Source organism: Phyllostomus discolor, chromosome 6 (genome assembly GCF_004126475.2).
Source record: "Phyllostomus discolor isolate MPI-MPIP mPhyDis1 chromosome 6, mPhyDis1.pri.v3, whole genome shotgun sequence".
Classification (NCBI taxonomy): domain Eukaryota; kingdom Metazoa; phylum Chordata; class Mammalia; order Chiroptera; family Phyllostomidae; genus Phyllostomus; species Phyllostomus discolor.
This window is the reverse complement of record NC_040908.2, coordinates 121,270,157-121,293,320: the sequence shown is the minus strand read 5'-3', so window position 1 is coordinate 121,293,320 and position 23,164 is coordinate 121,270,157. Positions and strand designations below refer to the sequence as shown.

The following is a 23,164-nucleotide window of genomic DNA, read 5'->3' as shown; positions in this document are numbered from 1 at the left end:
AAGTATTCTCAACACATGGAAACGGGTCTATCTTAAAATAAACTTCTAATTTTAAAATAGCGCTTTCTTAAAAAATTAAATATAGTAAGTCTTTCCAGAGCACAGATTCCCATTCATCTTATGGTCTAAGTAAGGAGACACCAATATTCACAGGACTGAGCTCTGACAAGAGATGAACCACCAGACAAAGATATGAAAAAGGAACCAAAACACAACCACTGTTATTTTTAAAGACCATTTTAAAGTTGACAACACTGACATAGGAAATAAAAAAATTTCAAAGCAGTTGCTCGTATAAATTGCAACTGCATTTCTTTTGAGGTATTTAAATAGTCTTGACTATTCAGATGATGTGCCAATGACAAATACAGGAACAGGCAAAACTATGGAACTTTCTGAAAAGAGAGCTTTTAATATCATCATTACCAAACATTATTATTAGACAGTTGTAACAAAGATGTTTCACACACTTCCAGTTTAACAACTAGCAGACTCTGTAGAGGAAATTCCCACAAGAATGACAAACGCTCCCATTTTCAGTTGATGTCAATGTGTCTATGAAGCCGAGCCAGTGTGGCTCAGCTGGGCAGAGTGTCGTCCTGGACACTAAAGAGTATATAAAAATAACAGTTAAGAATATATAGGCTTTTAAAATAAAAAATATCATTGTTTATGTAAAAAAGTAAAGCCAGAAACAACTTAAATACCCAACAAAATATTAAATAAATGATTTACAGCAAACAAAGGTAAATATGATTATGCCAAATTGCAGTATGCAGTTATTTCAATGATGATATAAAAGGACAGCTGATCATAAAATATTACTAATGAAAGAGAAGATACAGTGAACAAAACAATGCTTATAAACTTTAAATAAATTCACTCAATATATTTAAATTGCATATATGTTCATTAAAAAGCATAAGGTTAAGATAGGACATTAATTAATAAAGATAATAGCTACAAGATGGGTGATAGATGATTTCTTCCTTCTACTCAATTTCCAGAATCTTCTACAAAAAATACCTTTCATTTTGTTACATCCTTATGAAGGTAAGTGTACGGTTCTCTAAAATCATAACAGGCACTCCAAGTACTCTGTGTACTCAAAGTCTGCTCTTCACAAAACCTTACTATACTGAAATAATAAACATACATATACAAATATAAAACTTTCTTAGGAAATTACTGCATGAAACATATACAAAACAAAACAAATCAAAAAAGGTCAGGTATAATCCCCATATTCCAAGGTTGCAGGCTCAATCCTGGGTCACATAGAAGAATCAGTCATTGACTTCCAGCCAAGATGGAGGCATAGGTAGACACACTGTGCCTCCTTACACAACCAAAAGAAGGGTAACAACAAATTTAAAAACAAAAAACAACCAGAATTAACAGGAAATTGAACTGTATGGAAGTCCAACAACCAAGAAGTTAAAGCAGAAACATTCACACACACCAGTAGGAGGGGCAGAGATGGACAGCTGGGCAGGGAGGACTCAGCAAGGCAGCGGCTGGAGGACTGGGGTGGGTAGTCCCACATTTCCATACAGATAAACAGGGAGGAACAACTGGGGAGTGAGACAAACTGCATAACCCAGGGTTCCAGCGCAGGGAAATAAAGCCTCAAAACCTCTGGCTGAAAAAAACCTGTGGGGGTTGAAGAGGCAAGAGAAACTCCCAGCCTCACAGGAGAGTTCAGTGGAGAGACACACAGGGTTCTAGAATGCACACAAAACCACCCATCTGGGAATCAGCACCAGAAAGGCCCAGTTTGCTTGTGGGTAGCAGGGGAAGTGACTGAAAGCAGCAGAGAGCTGAGCAAGTGGCACTGTTCCCTCTCAGACTCCTCTCCCCTCCCCTGACAGCATCACAACGCAACAACTTGCATTGCCCAGCCCTGGTGAATACCTAGGCTCTGCCCCTTACTATGTAACAGGTATGCTGAGCCAAAAAATAAATGGTCCAAATGAAAGAACAGATCAAAACTCCAGACAAAATACAACTAAGCGATGAGGAGATAGCCAATCTATCAGATGTAGAGTTGAAAACACTGGTAATCAGGATGCTTGCAGAAATGGTTGAATTCCCAGTCAGGGCACATGCCTGGGTTGCGAGCCATATCCCCAGTACGGGGTGTGAGAGGCAACCACCCATTGATGTTTCATTCCCTCTCTTTCTCCCTCACTTCCCCTCTCTCTAAAAAGAAATAAATAAAGTCTTAAAAAAATGGTTGAATATGGTCCCAAAATAGAGGGAAAAAATGAAGGCTATGAAGAGTAAAATAAAGGAAAATGCACAGAGAAACCAGGACTCAAATCAACAATGTCGAGCAGAAGGAAGAAATAAACATTCAACCAGAACAGAATGAAGAAATAAGAATTCAAAAAAAATGAGGAGAGGCTTTGGAACCTCCAGGACAACTTTAAATATTCCAACATCCAAATCATAGGGGTGCCAGAAGGAGAAGAGGAAGAGCAACAAATTGAAAACATAAGGAAGGATAACTTCCCCAATCTGGCAAAGGAAATAGACTTCCAGGAAGTCCAGGAAGCTCAGAGAGTCCCAAGAAGTTGGACCCAAGGAAGCACACATCAAGGCACATTATCATTACATTACCCAAGATTAAAAATAAGGAGAGAATCTTAAAAGTAGCAGGAGAAAAGGAGTAACTGCAAAGGAGTTCCGATAAGGCTATCAGCTGATTTCTAAAAACAAACAAACAAACAAACTTGCAGGCAAGAAGGAATGGAAAGAAGTATGCAAAGTCATGAAAAGCAAGTACCTACACCCACAATTACTCTATCCAGCAAAGCTATCATTTAGAATGGAAGGGCAGATAAAGTGCTTCTCAGATAAGGTCAAGTTAAAGGAGTTCATCATCACCAAGCCCTTATTATATGAAATGTTAAAAGGACTTATCTAAGATAAAGAAGATGATCAAAAATATGAACAGTAAAATGACAACGAACTCACAACTATTAAAAACTGAACCTAAAACAAAAACAAACTAAGCAAACAACTAGAACAGGAAAAGAATCACAGAAATGGAGATCACATGGAGGGTTATCAGCAGGGCTGGGGGGAATGGGGAGAAAGGTACAGGAATAAGGAGCATAAATGGTAGGTACAAAACAGGGGAAGGTCAAGAATAGTATAGAAAACGGAGACTAAAGACTTATATGTATGACCCATGAACACAAACTAATTTGGGGGGGGAATGTGAGTGGGAGGGGGTGTGCAGGGCAGAGGGGAATAAAGGGGGGAAATGGGACAACTGTAATAGCATAATCAATAAAATATATTTTATAAAGGAAAAAAACAAATAGAAAAAAAGAATCAATCAATGAATGCATAAGTGGAACAACAAATCAATACTTCTCTCTCTTCCCTTCCTCTCTCTCAAATCAACAAATAAAAATTTTTTAAAAACCACAAGGGAAGCTAATTAAGAAGAAAAATAGGAGCCAAGAATCAACAAATCCAACCCAAGAAAGTAGTAAAAACATTCAAGTGAGGTCTATGCAGCAACTGCCGAGAAAACCCAGACTGGAACAAGAGGCTGCAGGCTCAGGAAAAGAGGTCTCCAACACAGTGAAGGTTTTCATGAACTCGAACCCTTTCCAGTATTTAAAGTACTGGAAAACCTGAGAAAAATTCAAGAAAAACTAGAGATGTTCATGATTTAGAGGACTGAATATTGCTAAGATGTTAATTCTCCCCAAATTGACATGAAGATTCAAAGCAATCCCAATCAGAACCCCAACACGCAGGCCAGGAAAATGGACAAACTGGTTTTAAAACGCATATGGAAGTATAAAGGGCCGAGAAGAGTGAAGGCTGTTACACTACCAGATATCAAGATTTATTATCATATAGTAATTAAAACAGTACACTATTGGCAAAAAGATATGTTTAATTAATGAAACGAAGTCCAGAAATAGACTTACACATATACAGTTACCCAACTGACCACAAAGTATCACTTTAATACAGTGTGAGGGTGGGGCGATGCTTTTCAACATATGGCGCTGCCCACAGTGGGTATCCAAGAATAAAATGGAACCCTGACCCGGACGCAACACCATACATAAAAGTTTACCTCAGACACGTCATAGAAGTAAATGTAAAAGATTAAACAAACAATAAAAATTCCAGAACATTACATAACACCTTAGGCATACTTTAAGGTAGCAATATGTTCTTGAATAAGACATAAAAAACTGACTATAAAAGAATATAAATTAGATGTCATTAAATTAAGAAACTGTTTTAATCAAAATAATCTAATAGATAAAAAGCGAGACACAGAACATGACATTTCTCCGTGAGGCTGAACGGAGACCCATAACACGCAGAGGGCTGGCAGCAGCAGGCGGCCGGTGCTCACACAAACCAGCGGTGCAGCAGTTAATAAATAATAACACAGGAGCGAACTCTGGTTTCACGCACTCACAACTTCGAACTCACTTTTGCCTCACCCTGTACATCTGACAAAGGATTCAAATCCATAATATATAAACACAATAAATCAATGAGAAAAGGGCCAACAAGAGACTTTAACAGGTTCTTCACTAAACAAAACATGCAAATGCCCAATCAATATATTAAAAGTTCCTCAACTTCATTAGTCATCTGGAAAATGCTAATCAAGCCCACAATTCTTTACCCCAATATACACCGGAAAGGCTAAAATGAAAAACACAGACAAAACCAAGGTTTTGAAGCAACTACAACTCTCATTCACTGCTGGTAGTGACTGCAACTGTCACTTTAGGAAACTGTTGCGTAGTATCTTCCAAATCTGAACACATACCTTATGACTCAGCAAATCCTCCCCTTAAGTATACAAGGTCTGTCCAGGAAAAGTATAGCCATTGTTAATATAACGAGAATGGTTTGTGTGACATCAATGTAACCTGGCAGCCAAGGACAGGGTACTGGAATGCACATGCATGAACAATGACAACCTTGCTGTACTAGTCAGTGGGGGCTGTAGACACCATTCATTGAGTGAGCATGTGTACTGTGTGGCCATTGCATTCAACATGACTGAGCAACAGCTAGTTGGGGGAGGTTAGGGAGTGGAAGGACAGAGCAAAAAAGAAAAAGGACTCATGGGCATGGACAACAGGGTGGTGACTGCTGGCAGGGAGGGGTGTAAGGGGACTAAATGGTAATGGGAAAAATAAAGATTATATATTTAAAAAATAAAAAGTGGAAAGAAAAAACAAAATGACTGAGTGAGTAGAGCAACAGATACGCACCAAATTTTGGATTAAGCTTGGAACATTCTGCCACGGAAACTATTCGCATGATTCAGAAAGCTACAGCTCCATAGGCCAACTGGTGATTGGCAGCTTCATCATGACAATGCGCCTGCTCACGCATCACCTCTTGTGCAGAGTTTTTTGGCAAAACATCAGATCATCAGGTAACTCAGCACCCTCTATTGCCCAGATTTGGAACCCTGTAACTTCTGGCTTTTTCCAAAATTAATATCACCTTTGAAAAGGAAGAGATTTCAGACCATAAATGAGATTCAGGAAAATATAATGAGGCAGCTGATGGTGACTGGGAGAACTGTGTGAGGTCCCAAAGTGCCTACTTTGAGGTGAGTGCCTGACTGAGGTGTCATTTCCTATGTACAATATTTCTTGTATCTTGTATCTTCTTCAATAAATGTCTCTATTTTTCATATTACATGGCTGGATACCTTCTGGACAGACCTTGTATGCACAGCAGACAACATTCACAGTCACCAAAAGACACATACAAGAATGTTCACAGTGGCACCATTCGTCCTGACTTCCATCACAATAGTGGCTACGATTGGAAACACAGACAATGGTAAGGACCTGCAAGGATGTAGAAGAAATGGAACCTTCATACACTGCCAGTGAGAATGAAAAACTGTATAGCCAATTTGAAAAAAGTTAAGCTATTTCTTAAAAAGTTAAACATAAACTTCCCAATGACCTGACGACTCCAATCCTAGGTATAAACTCAAGAATATAAAAACACATGTTCAAATAAACACTAATATGGGCAAGTCTACAGCAGCATTATACATAATAGCTAAAACTAGAAGCCATTCAAGTATCCATCAATTAATGAATGAGTAAACAAAATGTAATATGTATCCATCCCATGAAATACTCCTCACCAATAAAAAGGGATAAACTGCTAGTATATGATAGCACATGTGTGAACTTCAAAAATATTTGCTAAGTGAAAGACCCAGTCAAGACTATGTACCGTAAGAGTACTTTTTCATGACATGTCCAGAAAACTTATAGAGATACTGTGCTGATGGGGGCCTCAGGAAACCGAGACTGGCTGCAAACAGGTGTAAGGAACTCACTGCGTTGATGGACTCGTTCTATGACTGAATTGTGCTGATGGCTGCATAACTCTATAATTTACTGAAAATCATTAATTATACATTAAAGCATATAAATCTTTAATGACATATATATTATACCTCAGAAAAAAATTTTTTTAAGTAACTAGCAAGGAATAGCCAGTAGGGAGCTATAAATGAAACAAATTTCATAACATATTGGTAACAGTTGAAGCTGAGTAATAGCTAACAAGAATTCATTGTTCTAATTCCTTTTACTTTCAAAGAAACTTGAAATTTTTTCACAATAAAAAGTTTTCAAAAAGAAAATGAACCACTTCACGAAAGAATATGAATGGATAGTAAATAAGCACATGAAAGTGATGCTTAACATCATTAGTTTTTGTATAAACGCATACTAAAACCACAATGAATACCACCATGGACCTACTGCAATATCTACAATGGAAAAGAGTAACTATATGCAGCCTGGGGAGGACACAGAGCAACTGGTACTGTCAGTCATATACTGCTGGCAGGAATGTAAAATGGTACGACCATCCTGGGAAAAGTTGGGAAGTTACTTAAGAAGTTAAAAATGAAGCATCCAGTCTACTCTTCTGTATTTACTGAAGAGAAACAAAACCATTGTCCACACACAGCTGTTCACAGCAGCTTTATTTATAATAACCAAAAAATAGAAACAACTCAAATATCCATCAACAGGTGAATAAACTGCGCTATGTCCACACAACAGAATAATACTTGGCAATAAAAAGAAATGAACTATTCAAATACACAGCAACATAGATAAGTTGGAAAAGAATTATGCTTCATGGAAGAAGCCAGACAAGATAGAATATACTGTATGATTTCATTTACATAGCATTAAATTAAAATTCTAAAAATGCAAACTAATCTAGGAGGATGGACACAGATGAGTGGTTGTCCGGGGATCATGGGGAAAGAGGAATTGAGCGGGGTCACTGGAAGGGAGGGATTATAAACAGCACATGAGGAGACTTTCGGAGGTTAAAGACATGCTCATTACCTTGACTGTGATGGTAGGTTCACGGGTATAAACATGTCAGAACTTATGAAGTTGTAAGTTGCTCAGTTTACCATATATCAAATATATGGCAATAAGGCTGTTTGCAAAAGGTCAGTATGGCAGACACTTGTGTGGGAGCAGGGCATAAATGATGGGGGGACAGGAGCGATTTCTGGGGCCATGCTAATGTTCTGTCTCTTGGCCTGGGTATTAGTTATACGGGTGTGTTCACTTTGAACACTCATGGAGCTGTACAGTGAGGATTTGCACACTTTTCTGTATGCATGCTATATGACAATTTTTTAAAGTTTATTTAAAAGAAAATGAGGTACGACTACACACTCATCAAAATGTCATTTTTTAATTCTAGCGAATACCAGTGTTGACAGAGATATGGAGGAACTGGAATGCTCATACACTGCTGCTGAGAGCGTGGGAAAACTGGCTGCATCAACCAAAGTGGAACAAAGACTCATGTACCCAACGTCCCAGCAGTGTTTCTATGTGCACACCTAACAGAAATACATCCGTGTGTCCACCAAAAGGCATGTATGAAACTTGTGCTTAGAAGCATTAGTCAAAATCATCCACAACTGGTAACAACTCAAATTTTAACCATCAGTAAACTAGAAAAACAAACTGTGATATCTTCATTTAGTGGATAACATGTAGTAATAAAAAAGAATGAACTCCTACATGCAACACGTGCGAAGCTCAAAGACATAATGTTGGATGAAAGAAATCAGATGCGGAGGAATACATACTACACAATACCATTCAGTTCAAATTTGAAACAGTCAGAAATCCGAAGGTAACAACCATTCTGATCAAAGTCAGCGTCCTGGCTGCCACCAGAAGGCATGAATAATGGCTGTTTCCGGGGCCCAGGGTACAGTTCTGTATCTTAATCCGGGTAGCAGCTGCTTGACTCCGCTTCATAAAAATTCAAACAGTATACTCAAGATTTGTTCATCTTACTATACATATTATTATTTCAATTTTACATTTTTCACCTCTACACTGAGCCAGAGAAGAAAAGGAATTAACTGAAAAGGGGCACCTGTCCTCTCTGAGCGCACCTGAGCACCAGAGGGGGTGCGTCTGCACGTGGGGAATGCAAGTGACAGGCCGGACAGAGTCAGCACGTCCCGGCAAAACCCACAGAAGGAATGTGCCCATCGCCTTAGGGGTTTCCTACGATCGACAAGAAGTAAAAGCCACTGTTTTGTCAACCAAAAAAGAGGACAGAGGTAGGTTTCTGTACATCCTCACAAAATAAACTGAAAATTTAATTGTAAAAACATTGAAGAGTAAGAAGAACTAAGAAAAGTTGTCTAAAAGGCAAAAATGACAACAAGAATAACCAGCAAACTGGCTCTCCATAACTGTGTTCTACTGTCCTAAGCAGAGACACACTAGAACACTTTAGTTTCTGAATACGATTATTTTATGAAGTTCTGAAATATGTATCATTAGGCACCTTGCACAGTTTACATTCATTATTATATAAAATTGAATAGACAAAACCAGGCATGGTTTACTTGATGGGCAAAATTAAAGAAACTTTTCAAGAGTAAATCTGACTGCTCTGTGAAATGTAATTCCATTTTATTTGCACATACAACACATAAGTACATATACCCATTCACATATAAATACATACATGCATTTAACAGAAGACGAGACAGAAGTCTAAATTTAGCATTTAGAGTTAGAAAAGTAACAAAGGCACTAAAATAGTACCAAATTATATTGGAAAGAAGAAGATGAAAAGAAATGGCTTAGGAAGCTAATTTTTCATTTATTATGAGGTAATCAAGCAATGTTTAGAGCTGACAAATCAAGAATCAGTTATAAGCACATTATTCGAAGACATGGAAATGATCACCAGGAGAACGAGGTAGGCATCACTTTGAACCCTTTCTTTGAAGAAGACCAGTAGTGGGGCAGACGGACTGCTACTTTTCATACGATTCAATGCGCTCTTCTATAACTTTAGTTATTACCTTGTCCTACTTACTTAACTGTTAAAACTTTAAGTCAAGTTACAAAGAATATATCATGCACATATTTTCAACTTTAAAAGGAGATTATACACTTTGATCTCTGTGGAAATGTATTTGTAAAGGTCATAATAACTATTCCCGATTTCACAGGTTTAAAAAAGATAACATATGTAAAATAATCAGCAAAGCGCCGGGTATAATGTAAGGATTCAATAAATGTTAGCTATCATTACTGGTATTCATTGTATTTGCATAGAGTAAAGGCTCAACACTAATATATTAGAACTGACACTATTCATTATATAAAGCCCCTGATATATAATAAGTACTCAAAAACTAATGGCTAAATTAATTCGTCTATCTAGCTTTCAAGAAACAGATAATTCTCTTCCAAGACTATCAAATAAAGTATAGACAGAGAGCTACTTGGTTAACTACAATGAAATTAGAATAAAACTAAAATCAAAACTGGACAAGGTATAAAAAAATCATGTCCCAATTTTATTATTTATAGCAAAAAATATCAATAGCAGCAGTAGCACTAGGGGTTACTACATACAGTATTTCCTGGGTGCTAAATTTTTCCTTCTAACATTCCCCTGTATTTTTAATTTGTGTTATAAACACTACTTTTATAATTTTTTTTTGAGGAAGAGTCAATTTTTGGGGGAGCGGAGGGAGAGGTGATCAATTTTAGAATACTACTCCACATAGAAAGTAACTGCTTATAAGGGCCAAAATTTCCAAATTATGTTAAACTATTTTTGCACAAGGAAGGTTAAGTTATTAATTCTTACATACCCATAAAATGATATATAAACATAATTTTTTCTTGGCACATTTAGCTATCTGGGAGCAATTAAGAATCTAATTAAAATAAAAGAAGGATCCCTGGCTGGTGTGGCTCAGTGGATTGAGCACCAGACTGTTAAGCAAGGATCGCTAGTTTGATTTCCAGTCAGGGCACATGCCTGGGTTGTGGGCCAGGTCCCCAGTAGTGGGGCGCGAGAGGCAATCACACATAGATGTTCTCTTCCTTTCTTTCTCCCTCCCTTCCCCCTCTCTAAAAATAAATAAATCTTTAAAAAAGATTTTTTTAGTATTTCTACATTAATCTTTTTTAAAGATTTATTTATTTTTAGAGAGAGGGAAGGGAGGGAGAAAGAGAGAGAAACACCAATGTGCGGTTGCTGGGGGTCATGGCCTGCAACCCAGGCATGTACCCTGACTGGGAATTGAACCTGCGACACTTTGGTTCGCAGCTCGCGCTCCATCCACTGAGCTATGCCAGCCAGGGCTTAAATCTTTCTTAAAAATGTAAAATAAGCCCTGGCTGGCGTAGCTCAGTGGATGGAGCGCGGGCTGGGAACCAAAGTGTCCCAGGTTCGATTCCCAGCCAGGGTACATTCCTGGGTTGCAGGCCATAACCTCCAGCAACCGCACATTGATCTCTCTCTCTCTCTCTCTCTCTCTCTCTCTCTCTCCCTCCCTTCCCTCTCTAAAAATAAATAAATAAAATATTTTTAAAAAAAAAGTAAAATAAAAGAAGGATATGCTTAAATTTTCTGTGCCATACTGAAAGCACATCATTCCCTATAAATAGGGGCCTAATGAGAAATAAATGCCTAATGGAACAAAAATAACAATTAACCTTTCATAAAATAGCAGAGAAAGGGATATGTAAGGGAGAATACATAAATGTATTCATTGTTATTACATATACTTGTAATTACTTTATAAATATCATAAATATCTTCTCCCAAAAGGTTCACAGCTTTCTTTGTAGTAAAGAACAACATAGATCCTTATCGGAAGATTCAGACGGAGTAAAACAGGAATCTAAGTGAGACAAGCAGAAATAAGGAGGAAAGGAGAATGCAGGGATACCAGGGCTTCTCTCCAGCAAACACATGCCTTCATGCCGTATAAAGGACAGGTATACGTAGGATGAGGACCTCCGTTCTGAAGCTTACCTGTGCATACTCTTTCTCAATAGCAGCCTTCTTCTGACTGAATGTCCTAAAAACACAAATAAAAATAATTCATTACTAAAAGCGTAATAATAATTTCACATAAATTTAGCAACCCACCCTCAAATATTGCCTGATAAGCTGTGTTAAGTGAAGAGATGATTTTCTTTCACCCTATGTGCCTAGGAATACTGCTTACACTACAGACCCTGGAGTCAGACAATCTGCATTCAAACCCTCGCTCCACCACTTACTAGCCGCATGACCTCGGTCAAGTCACTTGACTTCTCTGTGCCTCAGTTTCCTCTTTGGTAAAATGGGGGTAGTAACAATACCCACCTTGCAGGGATAATGCAAGATTTAGTTAACTAAAATACATAAAGTACTTAAAACAGTGTCTAGCACACAATAAAAGCTATATAAATGTTAGCTACTGTCATTAGAATGGCTAGTGCATAGTAGGCAAACTGTTTATTAACCAATGTAGAGGGAACTACAGAAAACGAGGTTCAAATGAAATTCTATCAGCTTCTCAGTGTGAAGAAGAGCTGCATCACGTCCTTCGCCCCAGGCTGTTCTGAGAGCCACACACAAAGCACACACTGGGGTGTGGCGGGAGCACCCTCTCCACACACACGTCTCACAGATTCCACGGCAGGCACTCTCCACACTTGAACATTTTTTATACTGGGGTTCACCTTTCATTAATGATTGGTGTTATTTTCTTCTATTTAATAGTGATGCAGTAACAGTGTACCTTACAAACCATAGGCAAGGTAGAATCAATGAAATATGATAATATTGACAATTTACCTTAAATAGTGTGGGTTTAAAAACTTTCCTATAGGTGCTAGATGTGTGTGCTCTTAAAAGTACCTCATTAAGGCAGAGATATCAGAGAAAAAGTGAAAAACATAAAGAAAAGAGCTAGAATAGGGGAAAAAAGGCAATAAGCCAAAATTCCCACTTTAACAAGTATTTAATGGCTGTTCGTCTCTTATATAAGAAATACAGCCATTTAAGATTTTATTACATTTGTTTTGGGCAAATAGCTACTATGTAGCCTTAAAAAGGAAGGAAACCCTTACCTGTGCTATTACATGAATGAACCCTGAGGATAATATGCTAAGTGAAATAATTTAGTAACAAAATTCACATACTACATGAGTCCATTTATACGAAGTACTTGGAGTAGTCAAATTCAGACAGAAAGGAGAATGCTGGTGCCAAGGGCTGGGGGGAGGCGATCAGAGAAGTTATTTAACAGGCACAGGGTCTAAGTTCTGCAGCATAAAAAGGGTTCTGCAGACGGGAGGTAGTGCAGGGTTCAGAACAATATGAGAGGACATGACACCACTAACTGTACCCTCAAGAATGGTCGAGATAATAAATTTTATATTGTGTGTATTTTACTACAATAAAAAAATGGAAAACGAAGTTGAACAAGAACGTTTTTCTTATGGTGTACTGCACATTATAAAGTATTTAACAGTCCTCTAAAATACAATTAGTCTACTCTCCTTAAGAGAAAACACATAAACTATATATTATATATGTGTGTATATATGCATTTATATACTGTATTTTACATATGTAGATACACACACATACCTGTGTGTATGTGTTGGGGTTATAGAACTCTCTCTCTCTATATAGATATACCAAAATAGTACTGTGAGTTTGCTCTAGGTAGTGGGATTACAGGTTTTCATTTTCTTCTTCTGCTTTTGCATTCTATATTTCCTGATGTTTGAGTAAGAATTTGTCTTGTGTTCAAAAAATATATAGTCCTTATTTTTCAATAAATAAACGAACACTCACAAGCACACACACATACATTTTTATACCTGTGTTATTTTGTTAAAATTGGATTTAGGTAATATGGCCATTTTAATGATATTTATTCTAACCCATAAACACAAAATATCTTTCCACTTCTTTGTTTCTTCAATTTCTTTCAACAAGGTCTTGCAGTTTTCAGTGTATAGGTCCTTCACTTTCTTTAAGTTCATTCCTAGGTATTTTATCATTTTTGTTGCAATTACAAATGGGACTGTTTACTTCATTTCTTTTTCTGATATTTCATTGTTGGTATATAAGAACACAGCATATTTCTGTATACTGACTTTGCATCCTGCAACTTTACTGTATTTCTATTGTTTCTGATAGTCATTTGACGGCATCTTAAAGGTTTTCTCTATGGAGAACCATGTCATGGGCAAACAGTGAGGGTTTTACTTCTTCACCCCCCATTTGGATGCTTTCTATTTCAGGCCAGCCTGGCTGCTCTGGCTACGACCACCAGTATTGTGCTGAATACCACTGGTGAGAGCAGGCAGCCCTGCCTTGTTCCTGATTGGAGGGTAAACGCTTTCAGTTCATCACTGTTGAGTATGTTAGCTGAGGCTCTGTCTGTCACATGTGACCTTTATTATGACAAGGTACTTTCCTTCTATACCCATTTTATTGAACACTTTAATCATAAATGGATGTTGTTATTGTCAGGTGCTTTTTCTACATACATTTATATAATCATGTGATTTTTAGCTTTTATTTTGTTAAAGTGGTGCATTGACACTGACTGACTGGAGAACACTGGACCATCCTTGCATCCCCAGGACGCACGCCATGGGTCACGATGTGCTCTCTTTTTAACGCACTGTTGCATTTGACTCGCCGACATTTTGTTCAGGGTTTTTACATCAGTGTTCTTTAGGGATATTAGCCTGAAGTTTTCTTTGTGTGTGCGTGTGTCCTCACCTGGTTTTGGTATCAGGGTTATGCTGGCCTCATAAAACTAAGTTAGGAAATACGTCCTCTTCTTCAATCTTTTGGAAGAGTTTGAGAAGGATAAATTTTTAAATCTCCTTTGAATGTTCGGTAGAATTCACTGGAGAAGCCACCTGGGCCTGGACTTCTGTTTTGATTGCTGTTTCATTTTTCTTAGCATTTGACTGGTTTATTTGGGTTGTCCAATTCTTTGTGGCTCTTATATATTCATAAGAATTTGTTCATTTCTTGTACGTTATTGAATTTGGTGGTGTATAGCCTTTCATAGTATGAATGTAATTGCCATGAAAATCTGGCATTTTTCACAGAAACAGAACAAAAAATACTCAAATTTATATGGAACTACAAAAGACTCCAAATAGCCACAGCGATCTTGAGGAAAAAATAACAAAGCCAAAGGCATCACACTCCCTGACTTCAAACTATAGTTCAGAGTGACAATAATCAACACCGCACAGTACTGGAAGAAAAACAGACACACAGACCAATGCAATAGAATCAAGAGCCCAGAAATAAACCCAAACATATATGGACAACCGTTTTCAACAAAGGAGCCAAAAACATGCAACAGAGAAAGAAAAGCCTCTTCAGTAAATAGTGTTGGGAAACGTGGAAAGCCACATGCAAAAGAACGAAACTGGATTGCTATCTGACACCATGCACAAAAATTAACTCAAAACAGATTAGACATGAACATAAAACCTGAAACAATAAAGTAGAGATATGAAAACATAGGTACTAAACTTACGGACCTTGGTCTCAAAGGAGTGGGTTTTTGTGAACTTGACCCCAAAACGCAAGGGAAATAAAAGCAATAATAAATGAGATTCCTTCCAACCAAAAAGCTTCTACACAGAAAAAGAAACCATCAACAAAGCAAAAGGTAAATAAGTGAAGGGAAAAAGATATTTGCAAAGCATACCTCCAGTAAGGGGCTAATCTCCAAAATATATAAAGAACTCAACAATAAAACACAATCTAATTAAAATATGGGCAGAGGACCTGAACAGATATGGTTCCCAAGAAGACATACAGATGCCAGCAGATAGATGAGAAGATGTTCGACTTCACTAGCTAAAGGGAAATGCAGATCAAAACCACAAAGTGACATGTGACACCTGTCAGAATGGCTATTATCAATAAGACAGGAAGCAACAAGTGGCAGACAGGATGTGAAGAAAAGGCAACGCTTGTACACCTCTAGTAGAAATGTAAACTGGTATAGCCTCTAAGGAAAACAGTATGGATACTCTTCAAAAAATTAAGAATAGGACTTCCGGCAAGATGGAGGAATAGGTGGTCGCACCGTACCTCCTCGTACAACCAAGATTAGAAAACCAATAATTTACAACAATAATTTACAGTCAGAATAACACCCAGATCCGGCAGAGGATTTATCTGAATGGAAGTCGGGCAGCCAAGAAGTTGAAGTAGACGCGTTCATCCGGACTGGTAGGAGAAGACGAGCCGGTGGGCGTGGGGCTGGCTCGGGTCGGCGGCGCGCGGAGGTCGGGGGAAGGTTTGGCGTGAAATCGGCGCAAAAGCCATCCGGCGCGCAAGAAGGCAGCGGTGATCCCTGAGTACGCAAGCTGCGGCTGGCAGACCCAGAGGGGCAGCGATTGTGGACCAGGGCAGAACTCTCGGCCTGGAAGCCCAGACAAGGGTCTGAGTCCAGGGGAACGGAACTACCGCCATTGTTTTCTCCCGCCCTGCTCCCGCCCCGCCCCCACATATAACGTCACAATCTAGCAACCAGGGTGCCCAGCCCCGGTGAGCACCTAAGGCTCCGCCCCCCACCGTAACTAGAGCAACCAGACCGGGAAAAAAAAAAAAAAAAGGGGGGGGGGGGGGAACAAACCATGTTTTCAACAGAGCAAATCAGTCCCCCAGGACTCATCCTTTTGAGCGACCAAGAATTAGCCAATCTATCAGATGCGCAGTTCAAAACACTGGTGATCAGAAAGCTCACGGAACTGGTGGATTTTGGACTAAATTTAGATGAAAGAATGCAGAGTACCATAAAACAGATGCAGGAAGACTCGCGGAGGAGAGCCAATAGTGAAAGGAAGGAATATGAGTCTCAAAACAATACAGTGGACCAGAAGGAAGATAGAATCAACCAAGCAGGAAAGCATGATGAAATAAGAATTCAAAAAATTGAGGAAAAGATTAAGAGCATCCAAGACACCTTTAAACGTTCCAATATCCGAATTACAGGGGTACCAGAATCGGAAGGGGAAAAGCAACAGATTGAGCATGTATTTGAACAAATAATAAAGGAGAACTTCCCCAATCTGGCAAAGGGAACAGTCTTCCAAGAAATCCAAGAAGCTCAGAGAGCCCCAAAGAAGTTGGACCCAAGAAGAAACACACCAAGGCACATCATAATTACATTAGCCAAGGTAAAAACAAAGGAGAGAATCCTAGAAGCAGCAAGAGGTAAGGGGACAGTAACCTACAAAGGAGTTCCCATCAGACTGTCAGCTGATTTCTCCAAAGAGACCTTACAGGCAAGAAGGGGCTGGAAAGATATATTCCAAGTCATGAAAGACAAGGACCTACATCCCAGATTGCTCTATCCAGCAAAGCTCTCATTTAGAATGGAAGGGCAGATAAAGTGCTTCTCAGATAAGGTCAAGTTAAAGGAGTTCATCATCACCAAGCCCTTATTTTATGAAATGCTAAAGGGACTTATCTAAGAAAAGAAGAGAAAGAAAAGACATCTATAGTAAAAGGACAGCAAACTCACAAATATCAACAACCACACCTAAAGCAAAACCAAAAGAAACTAAGCAAACAACTAGAACAGGAACAGAACCACAGAAATGGAGGGCACATGGAGGGTTAGCAGCAGGAGGGTGGGAGGAGGAGAGAGGGGGAAAAGGTACAGAGAATAAGTAGCATAGAATGTAGGTTGAAAATAGATAGGGGGAGAGCAAGAATAGTACGGGAAATATAGAAACTAAAGAACTCATAAATATGACACATGGACATGAACTAAAGGGGGAAATGTGGGTGGGAGGGGGTACAGGGTGGAGGGGAGAGAAGGGGGGAAATGGGACAACTGTAATAGCATAATCAATAAAATATATTAAAAAAAAAGAATAAAATTTCTTCAGAACAAAAAAAAAATTAAGAATAGAGCTACTATATGACCCAGCTACTATATGACCCAGCACTGGCTCTTCTGGGTATCTGCCTGAAAAATTTGAAAACACTTATTCATAAAGATATGAGTACCCCTATGTGCATTGTTGCATTATTCACAAGAGCCAAAATGTGGAAACAGGTAACCTAAGTGACCTCCAACCAATGACGAGGTAAGGAGGATGTGGTATCTATATAAAATGGAATACTACTCAGCCATAAAAACATGGAATCTTTTCCATGACAACATGAATGGATCTTGAGAGTATAGTGTTAAGTGACAGAAGTCAGATGGAAAAGGACAAGAACCGTATGATTTCACTCGTACATGGGCTATAAAACAAAAAGCAGCAGATGAGCAAACAGAACAAACTCATAGACACAGCACAGTGATTGCCGGTGGGGGTGGGGGGAGGGAGAACAGGGTAAAGGGACTCAAACACACGGTGACAGAAGCCAACAAGAATGCTGACAGCGAGCACACTAGGAAACACACAGACGATGTAGTGCAGAGCTGTGCACCTGAAACGTATGTAATGTTATAAACCAATGCTACCCCAATAAATTTAACTTAAAAAATTAAAATTAAAATTGAACTTAGAAATTATTATGACTAGTACTACCAAATATGTTATCTCCCTACCCAATGCAAATATTTAGGCAAAAGACACTAAGCTAAATGAACTAGCTTATATTTTCACCATTAAAATAAATCTGAAAATTTACCTATATTTTGAAGGAGATACTATTTTTAATATTTTATAAAAAAATAAAAGTAAATACTTAAGCTGTTTACTTATTACCCTTTTAAGCTTATGTAACTCATCTGAAAATAAGAATGTAACAAGTACAGTCTGCAAGAAAATGGGAACTAACTCTTTTACTCTGAACATGCATAACAACTAATTTCAAAATTCTTAATGGAATTTTTAGTTACTACTAAACAATTACATGTTTACTAAGTAATTTCCTGTTCTAAAGAAAGAAAACAAATCCGAGATGACAATTACTCAAAATCAACATCATCAATATCAGGAAATAAATTATGATTCACCATATGAAGAGAGCAAAGCAAGAAAAAAATGCTCTGGTAATCTTCATATAAGATGTAAAGGTATTTGTTAAATAAAACGCACCATCAGTTTATCATAAAACCTCTTCCCAAATACTGACGGATGTTACAAGTAAATGGATGGACAAGAACAAGGGTCGGCAACGATGTGAAGAAATCTGAACTCTCCCGTGGCGCTGGAGGGGATGCAACATGGTGCAGTGGCTTTGGAAAAAAGTCTGGGAATTCCTCAAAAGGTTAAACATAAAGTTCCTATATGACCCAGCAATTCTATTCACAGGTATACAGTTGTCCCTCCTTGTCTGCAGATAACACATTTCAAGACCCACCCCTCAGTGTATGCCTAAAACTGTCCATAGCACCAAGCCCTATATACACTATGTTTTTTCCTATAAATACTCACCTTTTCACTTAAAGAAGCACTTTATGGCTTTTCTCTGGCATATACAAATCACTGAAGTCACTACTCTTGCTCTTTGAGGTCATTGTGAAGTAAAGTAAGGGATTTTTTAAACACAAGCACTGTGACACCGTGCCCATCCACCTCGTGACTGAGAGGGCTACTATGTGACAAACGGGCAGGTAGTGTTCACAGCGTGAACGGGCTGCACAGAGGGGTGACTCACGGTGCGGACGGGGCAGAGCATGAATGTGCAAGGTCTCAACATCCTGCTCAGTGGCACACAAGTCCAAACGTATAAATTTCTTTTCATTTCTCAAATTTTCCATTTAATATTTTTAGACCACAGCTGACTATGAGTAACTAACACCATGGAAAGCAAAACAATGGGTAAAGGGCGACTCTTGTATACCCCAAACCACTCACAACATATGTCTACATAAAACTTGGAAAGGGGTGTTCATAGCAACATTACTCACAAAAGCGAAAAAAGGGGCAACAACCCAATGTCCACCATTGGATGAACAGCAGGTAAACAGGGCATGGCACGTTCACAGAGCACTGATATGCATGACAACACGGGTGAACCAGATAGTAAACAAACACGTGTTATATGTCTCGGTTTATCCAAAATGTCCAGAATAGGCAGGTCCATAAAGACAGGAAGTAGATTACTGATTGTCAAGGGTTGGGGAGTTGAGGTAAGTTTGCCATAATTCCAAAAGTATTTTTTCTTTTAACTAGGAAAGTAGAGTATAAAATTCACATGGAAAAAAAATGAACATTTAAGAAGAGTCACAAACATCCTGAAAAGAAAAAATTAAAAGGACCTACCCTCATTGGATAGTAAAAATAATTTAAAAAGCAACAGAAATTAAAACAGTTTGGTAATAGAATGTGAGTAAAACGAAGAGATAATCAAAACACAGGTCACAAACACTCCCAAACACACATAAAAATTTATGAACTGAAAAAGATGACATTTCAATTCAAAGGGGAATAGCTGGATTATTTAGTAAATGGTACTGGGACAATTTATAGGAAGATGCAATGTTAAGTAAACAGAAAAGTTACAGAATAATGTATATAGCATACTATCTTTACATATTAAAATGTTTTACATGAATGCTCTAGATTATGATAATTATTGTGCTAGCTTCAGCAGCACATACACTAAAACTGGAAAGATAATTACAATACTTCTCAATTACAACAGTCCTTCAAATGAAAAACTGCTCTGTGCAGAAATGCCTGCTGCGATCCCCTTAGGAATCACTGTGAGAGAATTTCCTGAAATGTTTACCATGAAACTGGGCTAACTGGCTCCACATGAAGAAAGGAACTGGTGGTAGTTGTAAAAGAAAGACCTTTACTGCAATCTTATTTTTATTATATAAATTAACACCATGTATAAAGGAATGTATGTTTTTATTGAGGTGAACTGTACATGGCGTACAGTTAGCCCCTTTAAAATGCACCCCTCAAGAGCAGCCACTACATTCACGGTGTGTGTGACCACCTCTCTCTGTGCTGAAAATTTGCTGTCACTCCAGAACGCTCCATACCCACTAAATAAACACTCTCCATGCCCCTTGCCCCTGGCAATGGTTAGACTATTTTCTGTCTCTACATATTTGCCTGTTCTGGGCATTTTGTATGAATGAAATCATATAACACTGCCTGGCTGGCTTCTTTCACTCAGTGTTTTCAAGGTTCATCCAAGTAGTAGAATGTATCAAAATTTCATTCCTTTTCATAGCTTAATAATATTCCATTGCATGGAAATACCACATCCACTGAGGGACATCTGAGTTATTTCTAAACCCTGACTATTAGAATAGTACTGCTATAAACATTTGCTCATAAATTTCTATGTAGAGATATGTTTTAAGTTCTCTTGGGTATATCCCTAGGAGTAGAATTGCGGGGTCGTACTGCAGTTCTATGTTTAATTTTTTGAAGAACAGTCAAACTATTTTCCATAATGGCTATTGTAAATAGTTAAAACAAACTGACCTTTGAAAATAAGTTATACTACATTCATTCAGAAGACCCTTATAAGGCCACTAAAAAGAACACGGTGGACCTATATGCATTGGTATCAAAGACGTCCTCAATTAATTCATGCAGTTACCGACACACCGGCTGCCCCGCTGCGATGGGCCAGGCACGGTCTCTAGGTGCTGATGGTGTCGCAGGGAACAGACCGACATCCAGTGGGACTAACAGAGAGTAAAAAATCATTATACAAAGAATTATTTAATGATAAATGGGATATTTATAAGTACTATGAAGGAAGCTAAAATATATTATCTAGTATTTTTAAAAGCTTCAGAAAAGTATACAAAGCAAAATCTCATTTTACCTTAAAAACATTAATATAGCGCTGTGTAACACAGATACCTGTATTCACTCACCAGGTCTTGTATACAATACCTGGAAAGTGCATATGGGGGAAGACCCTGAAAGGATGTTTGCCAAATTTTTATTGTGCAGAGAAGAGGACATGACATTCTTACTTTCTACTCTATGTTTTGTCCAATAATCTATTACTTATATAATTATAAACAAAGATATAAAAGCACTAATTTACAATCAACTCATTTATTTATATGAAAAATATAAATTCTATATCATATGGAAAGGAGCAAGAATAAATCCCTGCGACAACTAATTTTTTAATAAAATCCAATGTTTCAAATAATTTTCCTAAGACAAATCTGATCAAACTACTCTCCTGCTAACACTTCTGAAATGGCTTCCAGAAATCAATCCCAGAGTCAAAAGCTGTCTGCCTTTCCCTCAAGAGGCTGCTGACTGTCAGGACTTAACGGCTAATGTGGCCTCCCCTCTGGAAACCACCCTCCCTCCCCCACTCACAGTCCAGGCACAGCCAGGTTTCTTAAAAGGACCCGTATGCTCATGCTTTCACACTCTAGCAAATGTGGTCCTTTTTGCTAGAAATTCCCTTCCCCCGTTATTTACCCTAAATCTTCCTCGGCCTTCAAAACTTAGTTTGAGCATGCTCTTCCCGAGGAGTCTTCCTGAATTCCACCTGCTTCAAGTACTGGCAACAGTGAATGGACTGTGGAATCTTTGTCTACACGTGCAGCGCAATGCCTGAACACTGCAGACACTCAACAGATGTTGCTGAGTCCATGAATGAATGAACGAATGAACGAATGAACAAACCAACGAACAGAAACTACATCAGGTTTCACACTCCACACGTTTGAGTTAAATAGCTCAGTGGGTTGGCTCCTGGCACAGGCAGAACCAACCTGGCAATTTAGAACAAGATTGCACTTCAAGTTTCCTGACCTTGGTAACAGATTATATCAGTTAACACAACCATTTTGTGTTTTATGAGCTTTAAAAACCAAGGGGGGTATGTTAAGTGTACAGTAAAGTATTAACCTTGCCCAAAACCTCTGGAATGTCATGCCTAATAAAAGCATTTTTGTTTACCTACGGACATTAGGCCATGCCAGACAGTCTACACTACAGTGTGATTTATTTGGGGGCAGGCAGGTGGGGAGCATGGGGTCGGGCCACCTCCGAAGGAGCTGGAGACTAAGGTCAGCCGATGTGCACTCAATCTTATCTAAGTGATGCAACTCTTCCCTTGGCCAATTTTAAAATGTAACTTTTCACTATAATAAACCATAACATTTAGTAAACTTTCAGTGAGTTCTGTGAGTCCTTCTGACAAATTATCAAATCTGAGAGTGGTTTGGGGGACTGTGGTTTTGGGGACACCCAATCTTACAAGACATGTCAGAAATGAGGGTGGTCTTGGAGACCTCCAAACTTAAGTTGGTGTCAGAACTAAGTTGTCTTCATAGATCAGTGGAACAGAACAGAGAAACCAGAAATAAACCCAAGTCTCCATGGCCAATTAATATTCGACAAAGGGGGCAGATGCATAAGATGGAGTCAAAACAGCCTCTTCAACAAATAGTGTTGGGACATCTAGACAAGCTACATGCAAAAACATGAAACTCAACCACCAACTTACACCATACACAGAAACAAACTCAAGATGGATAAAAGACTTAAATATAAGTTGCAATACCATGAAAGTCCTAAAGGAGAACATAGGCAGAAAAATCTCAGATATTCCACACAGCAATATTTTCACTGATATGTCCCGTAGAGCAAGGGGTATAAAGGAAAGAGTAAACAAATGGGATCTCATCAAAATAAAAAGCTTCTTCACAGCTAAAGAAAATATCAGCAAAATGAAAAGGGAACCAACCATATGGGAAAATATATTTGCCAATGATACCTCAGACAAGGGTTTGATCCCCAAAATATATAAAGAATTCACACGACTTCACTCCAGGAAGACAAACAACCCAATTAAAAAATGGGCAAAGGAC

At 38.4% G+C, this 23,164-nt stretch overlaps 1 protein-coding gene across 2 annotated transcripts in view; it reads right to left on the bottom strand.

Annotated features, from left to right (window-relative positions):
- FCHSD2 (FCH and double SH3 domains 2) overlaps nt 1-23,164 on the bottom strand; it is a 228,567-nt gene that overhangs the window by 171,364 nt on the left and 34,039 nt on the right. For both annotated transcript variants that reach the window (XM_036028846.1, XM_028516453.2), the window contains exon 3: nt 11,377-11,422. In XM_036028846.1, the coding sequence (XP_035884739.1) occupies nt 11,377-11,422 (46 nt within the window). The remainder of the gene's footprint in view (nt 1-11,376; nt 11,423-23,164) is intronic.